Source organism: Sminthopsis crassicaudata, chromosome 2 (genome assembly GCF_048593235.1).
Source record: "Sminthopsis crassicaudata isolate SCR6 chromosome 2, ASM4859323v1, whole genome shotgun sequence".
NCBI classification, from domain to species: domain Eukaryota; kingdom Metazoa; phylum Chordata; class Mammalia; order Dasyuromorphia; family Dasyuridae; genus Sminthopsis; species Sminthopsis crassicaudata.
This window is the reverse complement of record NC_133618.1, coordinates 472378262-472391669: the sequence shown is the minus strand read 5'-3', so window position 1 is coordinate 472391669 and position 13408 is coordinate 472378262. Positions and strand designations below refer to the sequence as shown.

The following is a 13408-nucleotide window of genomic DNA, read 5'->3' as shown; positions in this document are numbered from 1 at the left end:
CCTCCCTTGACTTTGTTGCTCCCCAGTACCTTTTTTTGAGAAAAGGCAGGGGGCGGAGTAGAGGATGCTTCTAGTGGGGTTTCCCCCTCTTTTCTCTCTTTAAACCGGCTGTGAGGGGGCGGGCTTGCTATCCTGCAGCTACGGAGCGTTCATTCTATGGGGGAGGATTTTGGACAGTTTTAAACACTGGTCATAGCTACAAATCTTCTTCGGACCCACGTTTTTTGAGAGAAAAAAATTAAAGTGCTTCCTGGGTTTTGCTTTGATGCTTTATAGTAGACCACTAAATCCTCTCCCTCCCCCACCTGACGGGGTGCCGAGCAGATTCATTTGAATTTGAGAAAGGCAGGACTTAATGTTCGCCAGCTTGTGTCTTTCTATACCAATCTTGGGTCTGCACTTTGCAAGTTTCATTTATTTGGATGAAACTCGGCACGGGCAGTTCCATTCTCGCTACTAAAAATATTAGTTGCATCTCTCTTAGAGCTACACACAAAAAGTAGGTTAGTATTCCAACCTTCACTTTCAGTCAGCTAAAAATAGTGGCCTGGGGAGCTGTTGCTTTCACTTTTTCCCTTGGTCCAAAGGTTTCCACTTTTTAATTCCACTGTATTTTTATTTTTTGAGTTTTTTGTTTTTGTAAGCAAAATATAAACAAACTAAATTGTTTCCTGGAAATACTACATTATTATGGCTTAATATGCTTTCGTATAGGAGAGATAAAAATGACTGATGATGGGCATCTCCTAAAGTAAAACTGCTATCATTGTGTATGTGGTTCTGCCCTAAGTCACTGAATTAGATAGATTATATTTTACATACTGCATATATCATTGATATTGGTTGGCTTACATGTAATTTATATATGTTTAAAATAGTCTTCTATTTAAATTTTAAAAATGTCCCTTAAAAGATAAGTTTTTGAAATCAAATAGTTTGTTACTGGTGCTATTTTTGGTTCCTGTGTGCTCCTGAATTTGTGTGAAAAAGATCTGTTGACTCAAAAAAAGTGGAGGATTAAAGGTGCTTAATTTGAAGTCACTGCTGCCACTTTAACTAACTGATTTTTATGACCTGTGTGGCAAATCATTTAAATTCTCAGCTATAGATTATCATTTGTAAAACAAAATTGTGGAATTAGATGACAGCTATAAATCTGATATACTGAACACATTTTTCACTTAAAACTTAAGTGGACTAACAACAAAATTTGTAGAGTTAGAATTTTGGTAATTAGTATGTCATGACATAGTCAAACATGATGATGTCTTAAATTTTTTGACTTGAAATTTTTTGGGGGAAAATGTCATAGAAGTATGAATCTGAGATTGAATTTGGAAAACTATCCATTGACCAAATTGACTTGAAATTTTATTGTAAATCCAAAAATTCTAAATAATTCTTAGTGAAATTGTTTGCTTTGTGGAATTTCACAAATCAAAGCATATTTTAAACTGATATTTTAGATAACTTTCTGTAAGTTAATTAAAATGGAACCAGTGTTTTTTCTTTAAACCATGATTTTATCCATTTTCATGTGAAAATACCCTTCCCTCATAGAAAGCATGCAGTTTCAAAGGTGTGATTTTATCCTGGTTTAGTGTATTAGTTTTATTACGTTTTTCATTTTTAGCCATGTTTCTTTTTATTATTCAATAAGCTTTTAAACCTAGAGGAAAAATTATATGCAGAATTAAACTTTTTTTAGCCACATAATTATTTTTTTAGTTTGTTTATAATTCTCAAAGTATATTTGTATATTTCTTAGTTACATGTATATGAATAAAAAGAGTAGAATTGAAGGAGACATCAGAGGATCTCCCACCAGAAAATATAAATTGTGTTTGCTGAATACAATAAAATGCAGAGCTAAGATAAGTACTTACAGAGCCTAGAAACCTTTTTAATTGAGTTGGTGCAGAAGTAAAGTATATGCTATAAATTGTAGTTGCAGATATGTATTAGTACTCTTTTTTTTTTTTTTTTTTTTTTTAAATCCAATTTCAGATTTTCACTTGTAACTTTGACTTCCAGGATGATATGCAAGAAAAGAATGTCACCCTGCAAGCTTTTTTACAAATGATCTTTAGAAAGTTATCCTTAAAAATGAAGTCTTGGAGTTGATTTATTCAGTAATCATTGTGTGTGATGATTGATCCTAAAATAAGTTTTCAAATGATTGTGGCAAGTTTAGAAATTGTAGATGCTTAAGGTTGATGGTCAGTATTGCTGAAATGTTTACTTCTTTACTTTTAAGAAATTTATGCCATATGTTTTTTATATATTTTTTTTGGAGGCAGTTAGGCTTTAGTGACTTACCTACATTCACACAGTTATTTGAACTCAGGTCCTACTGACTCTAGATTTGGTGCTCTATCATACTCTGCTATCTATCTGTCCCCCCATGCTATACTTTAAATATTTTCACATTGTATATTTTAAACTAGTTGGATTTTGTTCATTTGTAGATTGACTTGGATACTATTGATGTCAGCAACCTCAATAGGCAGTTTTTGTTTCAAAAGAAACATGTTGGAAGATCAAAGGCACAGGTAAATAAATAAAGATTTCTTAATATTTCTTTGTTGCAATGGTGTCAAACTCAAATAGTTCCCTGAGAGCTACATATTGACATTTTATATATTTTATTGCATGTTTACATATTTTGTTAAAATTTCTCAATTATATGTTAATCTGGTTGCTGGAGTGTTTGATATCACTGTTTCATTGTAGATGGAGCAAATAGCCTACTTTGTGATCAGAATGATTCTTAAAATCTATAGTAATGGAGAAATCTGGGGGTAGAAGAACTGGCTTGTTTAAATTGAAAAGAGAATTAGAAATAGGACTGATGGAAGTTACTTTACTTATCATTATATGATACTAGGTAAGATAGAGTTACTTCTTCAACAACCATTAAGTTCCTATCAACTTCAGAATTAGATAATGAGAGAAGACAAGAAGATTAAATAAGATACTGTCTCTAACTTTGTGGAGGTCACAATTTAGTAAGGGAGCATGACATATTTTGAATCGATACAAAATGATAAATACACAAAACAAGTAGGAACTTAAGTGCTACATAATTTACAATAATGTCATTAAAATTAAGTGTCTTTGAAACACATCCCATTACCAAAAAAACCCAAAAACATATTTTACTTTCTACTTGTTAGAATAATATTATAATTAGTTTGTGCTTTGAATCTATAATAGGTTTTGTAAGTTGAAGACAAAGCAATGTTAGTAGTAAATGTATGCTATCAATAGAAAGGTCTCTTGAGAATTAAATGTTAGAAAAATAAACTGGGTGTCTTCATTTCTTTGTGTGTTTGAAATCAAACCAACTATACTGACATGGCATTGAATGGGAATTTTCTTTCTGTTAATCTTTTTAGTTAGACTTTGCCAAATTCTCATATATGTGGTAGAAATCTGAGTAAATTTCTTTTTTTGTTCTCTTCATTTTAAGGATAGCAGATGGATTAGTTAAGAGAAACAAGTCAGTTTCCTCCATCAGAAAAATAATATTACATTTATCTGAAAGTGCGTACTAGAAATCAGTTTGGAATAATTCTAGAAATAATTTAAATTTTTTTTCATTTTTAGGTTGCTAAGGAAAGTGTATTGCAGTTTTACCCAGATGCTAATATTATAGCCTACCATGACAGCATCATGAAGTATGTATTTTGGTTGTTAACTATTCCACTGATTTGGAACATAATATATCTCCCTCCTCCCTTTTTTTTCCCCCCTTATATTTCTTCCTCCCCTTTGATAAGATTTTAAATAGCTAAACTGATTTTATCCTCATAAATTAGTAGCTATTTCATCTAGAAATTTACTTAAAGGATCTTTGGGTTTTAGTCAAAAGGTAAGAGGTTATAATTTAAGTAGTGTCTTTAAATTCAGATAAGTCTCTATTCAGGTGAAGTTCTTTAAAATTTTTTTACCATATATTCCTCTCCCTCCATGCATTTAAACAAAATGTAGCCATTAAGTAATTACTTTGAAGAGATGATTACTAAATCTTTTATGTTCATCTCTAATTTCTTTTCTGAGGTAGAGTCCTATCTAACCTACTATCTTTTAGACATCCTGAACTAGAATTTTTTATAGGCTTGTCAAACTCATGTCCAAAACTGAATTTTTAAACTTTACAAAACTATTATTTTCTGTTATCACTGTGCAAGGTACCACTATCCTTCACTTACTTGAGCACTGTTATGTTAAATTCAGATAGCTAGGCAAGGTAGATAGAGAGCCTGGAGTTAGGAAGACCTGAGTTCAAATTTGTTTGCAGACATTTATTAGCTTTGTAATTTGGGTCCATTCTCTTCTTTCTGCCTAGATTTCCTCAATTGTAAAATGTAATGGCATTTACCTCTCAAAATAATATCAAATGAGATAATATTTATAAAGAGCTTAGCATACTTGACACGTTATAGATATTTAAAAAGTGTTTTATTCCTTCCTACTCACTTTGATCTGCTCACATATTTAATCCTTTTCCAGTTTTGTCATTATATCTCTTGAATATGCCCTTTCCACCTATTCAGCCATAATCCTAGGTCAGATCCTTCTCATTAATATACCTCAAGTTTCTTTCCATATCAGTCTAACCTCTCTTTAGCTGTCAAGGTGGTATTTCTCAAGCATGTCTAATCATATCTTTCTCAGTATTTTCTTTTTCCAATTACATGTAAAGATAGTTTTCAGCATTCATTTTTTTAAATTAAATTTTTTTTTAATAATAGCTTTTTATTTTCAAACTTTGTGTTCAAAATTTCTGTCCCTCCCTTCCCCTCACCTCTCTAAACAGCAAGCAATCCAATATAATGCTAAACATGCAAAATTCTTCTACACATGCCTCCCGCACCTACCATCAGCATTCATTTTTGTTAGCTTTTTATTCCAAATTTTTTCTATCCTTCCTTTACCTCCCTCCTCTCCAGGACAACAAGCAATTTGATATGTTATTCATATATAGTAATTGATCATGTTAATTGATCATGTTTCAAATAATCTGGATACATATTTTGGAATCATTTTATTGAAGAGCCTTTCAAGTTAGCAACTTGCTATACTGAGATGCTTTTGTTAGAAAATAAAGTTGGCTTTTATTCTCTACACTTTCAATCAGTCATGGAACTATAAAGATATAGTCTGCTGTAGAAGAAATTGTATTAACATTTCCTAATTGCTAATAGCTGTTTGGACAACGCAAACTAGAAAATATTTCCTTTTCATTTAGTATACATGAAAGTAGATAATCTTACTTGTAGTTCTTGTGCTATCTTAGTTTCTTTAGAAATGATAGGTAATTGCATTTTAATGAGCAAACATAAAGCTATTGGTTTTTTGTGATTGTTCTTTCTTTTATTTCATAGCCCTGATTATAATGTGGAATTCTTTCGACAATTTACATTGGTCATGAATGCTTTAGATAACAGAGGTAAGAATTCAATAAATTCTAGTTTTGTGTTTTCTGACAATCACTTTTTTTGTTATTTCTCAGACCCAGATTATACAAATATGGAGAAAATAGTAACTTGATAACTTCTTTAAAATAGTACTTGATTGAGTTATTTTCCTTGAAATACAGAGCAATGGACAAAACAGACTTTTGACAACTGGCTCTTTGAAAATATATGTATAATAAACTCTGTTGTCTGCATTATTGGCATTTTCTTCATCATTTTTTTCTTATGTCTAGCCGTCACCAAGATAATAGGCCCTGATATGTAGTATTCAATGAAAAATGCTTACCCTAAAAATTTAGTATTCAGTTCTCAGGCTGATTGGCGCATACCTGTGATGAGTTTGGGATTTGTATCATTCATTGAACTTCCAACTTATTAGTACTGAAATATAGGGGAAGAAGGAGAACTGATTGTGTGTCAAATTCCTTTTTAAAAGGAATTTGAGAGAAGCAGGCAACACAGGGAGAGTGTAGATTTAGAAGGATTTTGAGAGAGGACATTTAATCCAATTTCCTTCACAGATGACAAAAGAGGCCTTTTTTTTTTTTTTTCCAGAGAGGGAAAGTAACTTGATAGCCTTAGGTTGTAATAGCAGAACTGGTATTCAAATGTGGGTGTGTTTTTTTTTTTTTTTTTTTTTTTCCCCTCCAGTTGTATTAGACTGCCTTAGTGGAAAGTGCCAGATCTGGAGTTACAGAGTTAATAGAACTTAGGTTCAAATCCTACCTGTATAAGCTTGAACAAGTCTCTTCACCTCCATTGGTTTCATTTACCTTATTTTTTAAAAATAATGATCTCTAAAGACTTGCCTAGCTTTAAATCATGAAATTTGTTACTTAGGAGGTAGAACAAATTGGGAATAGAAATGGATGGAGTTTATTGTCATGTTCCAACTTTTAGCTCCACTTCTGCTTGGTTATGAAACTGGAGAAATGTTTCTGCAGATAATAATGCCTGTAGGTCATAAAATTTTTAGGAGATTGTTAAAGATAACTTCTTTGATAAAAAAGTAAAGATTGCTTCAAAGCTACCTAGGGGTAAGTATATATATATATATATATATATATATATATATATATATATATATATATATATATATATATATATATATATATATTTGTAGAAGTCTTCAAAACTTCTTAGAAACTTGAAACTAATAACTGTAATTACTACTTAATTTGGCATTAATGGACTTGGGTTTGAGTCCTAGCTTTTCCACTTAGTATCTGCATTTTCTTTCATAAAGTTCAGTCACTTCTCATTGGCCAAAGACCATTTATTTAAGTATCTTCTTTATTCAAGATTATGCTAGACATTGGAGATACATAAAGGCAAAAATGAAGCAGTTACTGCCCTTTAAAAACTTATTGCATCTTTATTGATCTATTAAATGAAAAAATTGAACTGATGACTTCTATGACCCATTGCAAGTGTCATGCCATGAGTTTATCACACAGATTTCTATGGAATTGAGGGTCCAGGTAACTCTCTGAAAATTAGCATTAAAACTGAAACAAAAACTAGATTGTGTTTTAATTATAAATCAACTCTAAGTGAATCTTACTTTCTTTTTAACTTCAATGATTTGTCTTTTAATATAGAAAAGAAAAACACCTTAAAGACCTATTTAAGATAACAGAAAGTTATACTGAGTTGGTATTTTCATAATTTTTAAAGACTCCATATCAGAAATTATGGCCATTGTGGATGTTGATTATGATTAGCTGCCTTACAAATTGTTCTCTACAGAAGAGGTATAACTTTAGTGATTTGGCTAGGTTTCCACTAGCCTTACATTTTAAAAATATTTTTATGTTGACATCCAAGGCAGTTTTAGTTTGTCTTAAATTTCTGTCATTTCTAAAATTTATTGGCTTCTTTTTCTGTTATTATCTACAGTTTGATACATTATTTCAGAATGGAAAGAAATAATTAGCATTTATAATGAGACAAAAAAACTCTTACTAGTGAATGCTTAACCTTTTTTTTCTTTTTTTAACAATAGCTTTTTATTTTCAAAATCCACACAATGATAGTTCTCAACATTTACCATTGCAATTCCCTGTGTTCCAAATTTTTCTCTCTCTATTCCTCACCTCCTTTCCCTAGACAGCAAACATCCAATATATGTTAAACATGTACAATTCCTTTATATATATTTTCACATTTATCATGTTGCACAAAAAAAAAAAAAAAAAAAATCAGACCAAAAAAGGAAAAAAAATGAGCAAGGAAAAAAAGGCAAGCAAACAACAACAAAAAAGGTGAAAATACTATGTTGTGATCCACATTCAGTCCACATAGTCCTCTTTCTGGATGCAGATGCTCTCCCTTTCCCTCCTTTATGATCTCTTTGGGATACAGACCCAGTAGAAACACTGCTGGATCAAAGGACGTGCATAGTTTGATATCCCTTTGAGCATAGTTTAAATTGTTCTCCAGAGTGGTTGCATCAATTCACAACTCCACCAACAGTGCATTAGTGCCCTACTTTTCCCACATCCCCTCCAATCCTTATCATCATCTTTTCCTGTTGTCTTAGTCAATCTGAGGGTTATATAGAGGTATCTTAGAGATATTTTAATTTTGAATGCTTACCTTAACATTTAGGACTTATAAATATACTAAATGTTAAAAAAAAAAATCAGCAAATATATTGATCCTATGTGTTGACCAATTTTTTCCAACTTAATTTTTTAAAACAAATTTAGGCTGTGTTAACTTCAGGGCTCTTAGTATATAAAAATTGTATTTTATAACTTCACTGGGAACATCAGATATGTGACTAGCTTTGTAATCTGAAATTCTGTAAGTTTCAGAGATGTTTCTCTTTTAGTATGGGATATTAAATGAATCCCTCCTTCCCTTTCCTTTTTCTGTCTCTCTGTCTTTTCGTTCTGTCTTTCTTTGAAGTAATTGGGGTTTAAGTGACTTGCCCAGGGTCACACAGCTAGGAAGTATTAAGTGTTTGAGATCAGATTTGATCTGAGATCAGGACTGGTACTCTTATCGACTGCCACCTAGCTGCCCCTAAATGAATTTCTTTTAAATGATGTGTATTATCAATTGTATTAGCAGAGCTAATATGATTGAGTTATGGACTGACAATAAAATTAAAACCATGAAAAGTTGTTTACTTAAACTGCTCTACTAAATCAAATAATTGGTTTTTGTTGTGTCTTATTATCTTTCAGCTGCACGGAACCATGTGAATAGAATGTGTCTGGCGGCTGATGTTCCTCTTATAGAGAGTGGAACTGCTGGCTATCTTGGACAAGTAACAGTTATCAAAAAGGTTATGGGAAAAGATTTATTTTTCTTGAAATATTTATCTAGAATCTTAGAGTTTTAGGGGAGGGATGAAATAAATTTGTTTATTTTTCTGGAATTTATGTAAATATAAGATAATGAACTCCATTACTGTGCTTATAAGAGGACTCTGGATATTTCCTCCAGATGGTATAGCCATTGACCTCCGAATTTTAAGAGAGCTTTAAAGGGAAATAGACGAAAAAATAGACAAAAACTGTAGAATCAAGAAATGCCATTTCCTTCAAAACTAATTGCTTAGTTTGATTTGTTTGTCTTTTAAAAGCCTAAAATGTTTGAAATATTATGAATCTATCTTTTTATGTCTTTTTATCTAAAATTTATTATATATAAACTTGTGCTAAAGCTTTCAGAACTTGGTTACTTTGATGATTCTAGAATTATAAATATGGAAAGAACCTTGGCATTTCATATAGTCCATCTTTCACTTGTAGGTAGGAAGGCACTTGATACCATTCTGCAAAAATTGTTTTCTAAACCAAGGTCTAATAACCTTTTTTATCTGTATGTCCTGTTATATTAAAGTAGTACTTATGAAAGTTTTGATAATGCATAATAGAATGCCATTAGGAACCTCACAAGTATCAGATATGTACACTTATAATCATCTCTTTGGAAGGAAATTCTAGATAATTTGTTTCTTTGTCTCAAAATTCTTAGGCTATTTTTATCTTATTTAACTATATTCTTCTTTTCCTCTGTCAATAAAGAATATTTGAGTGTAGTGATAAAACATTAATGATTTCTTAAAATATATTTTTATTTATATCTTTTTTATATTGCCCAGATTTTACCCCAGTCACTGTCAACCTTTTCAGAATGCCATTCCTTATAACAAATAATTATTTTTTTGTAAAAAGATAGAAAAACAGGAAGAGAAAAATTCAGCAAAATTGAGCAGCATATGCGTGTCTGTCTGTCTGTCTCTCTCTCTCTCTCTCTCACACACACACCACACATCAGATCAACAGTCTAAATGATACATATAATGTTTTATACTTGTCAAGCCCTGACCTGGAAAGTGGGGAACTGTCTTTTCATGTCTCTGTGGAGATATACTTAATCTCTGTAATGTCACAATACTTGGTTTTGATTATTTTGTGGTGGTTCTTTCTATTTATATTATAGTCATATATATTGTTTTCCTTATTCTTCTTACTGCATTTTACATTATATTTCATGTAAGTTTTTCTCTGTGTTCATCATAATACAACACAGTGATGTCTCATTCTAATCATAGATTGCAGTTTAGTTATTCTTCAATTGATGGGTATGTAGTTTGTTTCCAATTCTTTATTACTACAAAAAGTGTTGCTATAAATATTTTGATGTACATACAGCCTTTCTTTTTGTGTCAATGATCTTATTGAGGTATATTTCTAGCAGTAGAATTCCTAGGCCTTTAGCCTAGACATTTAATCGCTTTATTTGAAAAATTCCAAATTGCTTTCCATTTTGGTTGTATAGCTCTATCAACAGTGCATCAGTATGCTTCTTTTTCTAAAATTTCTCCAACATTGACTATTCCTATCTTCTGTTATCTTTGTCAGTTTGCTGGGTGTTAGGTAAACTCTCAGGGTTGTGTTGATTTTCATTTGTTTTAGTAATGATTTGTAGCTTTTTTTTTTTTTTTAATGGTTCACAGTTTTTATTTTGAGAACTTTTTTTCATGATTATCATTTGATCATTTCTCTTCTTGGGCATTGACTTTTTACAGAACTGATTTTTGACCTTGGTTTGGTCGTATCCTTTTTTTTTGGTTCTAATGTCATGTGAAATTCTCAGATCAAAGTTTAGATTTAGTAGATTTCAATTTAAAAACCTACTTTTCTATGTGTTTGGGAGGTTAAAATTGGATAGAAAGACCTGAAATCAACAAGTGTATAACAATTCTTAAAAATATTTCTATTCTTTATTTTGAAATGGATTTCTATTGTGGTCTTTGAGATTTATTTAAAGGATCATCGCATCAATAGTTTTTTGTTTTTTTTTCCCCTAAGCATTTAAGTGCTTTAAGTAGGGAAAGTATAGTATAGAAACCTACACTAACTAAATACCTGGCTCTGCTAAGATCTTGTATCTAGATAATTAACTTCCTTTTTTCTTATCTGTAAAATGAGAAGATTGGACTATGTTGTCTCCAAGGTCCTTTCATAAAAAAGTTTTATGCTTTTATGAAATGCAGTTAGGTTATATTAGGAGTTGATTTATCTTAAAATAATGAGTGTAACCATTGTGGAGTGAATGTTTTTCTGATTTTTTGAATCTGCAGGGTGTGACCGAATGTTATGAATGCCATCCTAAACCAACCCAGAAAACTTTCCCTGGATGTACAATTCGTAATACACCTTCAGAACCTATCCACTGTATCGTATGGGCAAAATATTTGTTCAAGTAAGAGATTATTTAAGAATCTGTTAATGCTTATAATGACAAAGCAAAACCTTTTTTTGTTCACACTTAATCATTTCTTATTTTCAAATATAGTTACGAAAATTGAAATATTTTAGTAGTTTTCCTCTATATGATTATATATAAAGAGTTCGATAATTTCTATGAAAAGGTTTTTTTTTTTTTTCCCCCTTTCCTTTTGGAATTGTCATCTTAGGCCACTTATGGCAAAAGTTCTTCTACTTGCGTAAAGTAGATTGTCAGGCTCAAAGTATTATTGCTAGTCCTTGATAGAATTATTAGCATTTTTTGACTGATACATTGGATGTTGAGTGATTAGATAAGTTATGAGGTTGCCTTGGCAGGTTACAATTTTTTTGGTTCATGGAAACAGGTAGCTATTTTGTGTTTACTTTACAAGATGTTCTGAAAATCTTAATGCATTTTTAATGTTAAAATTGCATTAAGACTTTTGGAATATCCTGTATTTGTATATTAGTAGTGCTCTTTTAATGAGCATAAATTGTTTCTATAATTCTTCAGGTAGGGAACATAGAGAGACAATGGTTAAACATAAAAGAGCTAATATTATGTTATCTGATCTTTTTCTTTATTGTTATGCTTTAGAATTGGTGGTTACTGTTCTTCATTCTTCTGTCCATTTCCATCCTTGTCCTTTTCACTAGTTTTCAGCTCTTCCTACTATTATTACATCAGATTCCTGAAGTAAAATAGAGCATATATATAGTTGGAGTTGGAAAATAAATCTGAAAAGGGATGCCATGTAGACTATCTAAAAAGTTTGTATTTGATTCTGGCTACTTTTGCCCAGCAATTTAAACTTATCTTCTTTTTGTAAGGGGGCACAATCTTGTTAAAATGATATTTCTGTAGTACCTTAAAACTTTAAAGCTTACGTTGAGAATATAGAGATCAACGGTTACTTAAAAAAAGTTCAGGCACAAGTAGGTCATTAATTTTCAAGGTTTTATTTTTCAACAATAAAAATAAATTACCCAAAGAAAAGTATTGATTTACAGAAAGTAAAGGCCAGGTTTTTTGTTTTTGTTTTTTTTTTTTTCCCTTTTTAAGATTTTCATTCATTTATTTTTGTTTATTTTTTGGGCAAATCACAATCTTATTCATATATAGTTAAGTTTAAAAAAAAATAAATTGATGTTTTATAGCATTAAATAATGACACAACTTACATTTTGTTTAAAGTTAAATTATCCAGATTAGTGATTGCATAAGACTTGATCCTAACTGTAGTAGTAATTTAATATAAGCTTGTTGAAATTAAAATATAGTTGTGTTCTTGACTACAATTAAATCATTTAAGTCTATATAAAGCAGATAGGTTAGGACATAGAAATCATAACAGCACAGTTTAAAATTTTTTCTTATTTCCTGGTAAACTCTGACATAATCATCTCAATCTGATTAGATTTGGGTAAAAATCTTTGTGGAAAAAATGCTTGTCTTTGTGTATAACTTTTTTTTTTTTTTTAATTACAGCCAGTTGTTTGGGGAAGAAGACGCTGATCAGGAAGTATCCCCTGATAGAGCTGATCCTGAAGCTGCCTGTGAGTAAAATATTCAGGCTTGAACTTGGCATTTACTCAAAAACTCTAAATTTTCATGGCTAGTTTTCTTATTCTAGTTATGAAAATAGCATTTTGTAAGAATGCAGTGCTAAGATGATCATACTTTCCCTTTTAACCTCTCTAATAGGCTCCAAATCAGGTAGGCAAACATTAAATCCCAGGATATGTTGGTTACAAATGAATTTCCTAGATAATTTAAAAATATTTCTTTCATCAGTTGAGTTTGATCTCACTTTCATGTCTTTTGATGTTAAAACTATAGCCAAATGTTGTCTTTTGCAGGGGAACCAGCAGAAGCTGAAGCCAGAGCAAGAGCATCTAATGAGGATGGTGATATCAAACGTATTTCCACTAAGGAATGGGCTAAATCAACTGGATATGATCCAGTTAAACTCTTCACCAAGGTGAGATTTGTGCTCTTTAAAATAGCAGAGTGGTATAGACTATGAAATTCTGTTTCTTTTGAATTCTTTTGAAAGTTAAATGATTTCCAGGCAGAGTCACACAGCTAGTAAGTATCCAAGTAGTCAGTAAACAATTATTGAGCACTTTTTATGTTATAGGGCCTGGGGAAACGAGGGATACAGAGATTGTAGAG

At 31.1% G+C, this 13408-nt stretch overlaps 1 protein-coding gene across 1 annotated transcript in view; it reads left to right on the top strand.

The window, feature by feature from the left end:
• UBA2 (ubiquitin like modifier activating enzyme 2) overlaps nt 1-13408 on the top strand; it is a 28671-nt gene that overhangs the window by 649 nt on the left and 14614 nt on the right. The window contains exons 2-8 of the mRNA XM_074293198.1: nt 2469-2552; nt 3610-3680; nt 5391-5455; nt 8678-8778; nt 11086-11207; nt 12722-12789; nt 13093-13214. Coding sequence (XP_074149299.1) covers nt 2469-2552; nt 3610-3680; nt 5391-5455; nt 8678-8778; nt 11086-11207; nt 12722-12789; nt 13093-13214 — 633 coding nt within the window. The remainder of the gene's footprint in view (nt 1-2468; nt 2553-3609; nt 3681-5390; nt 5456-8677; nt 8779-11085; nt 11208-12721; nt 12790-13092; nt 13215-13408) is intronic.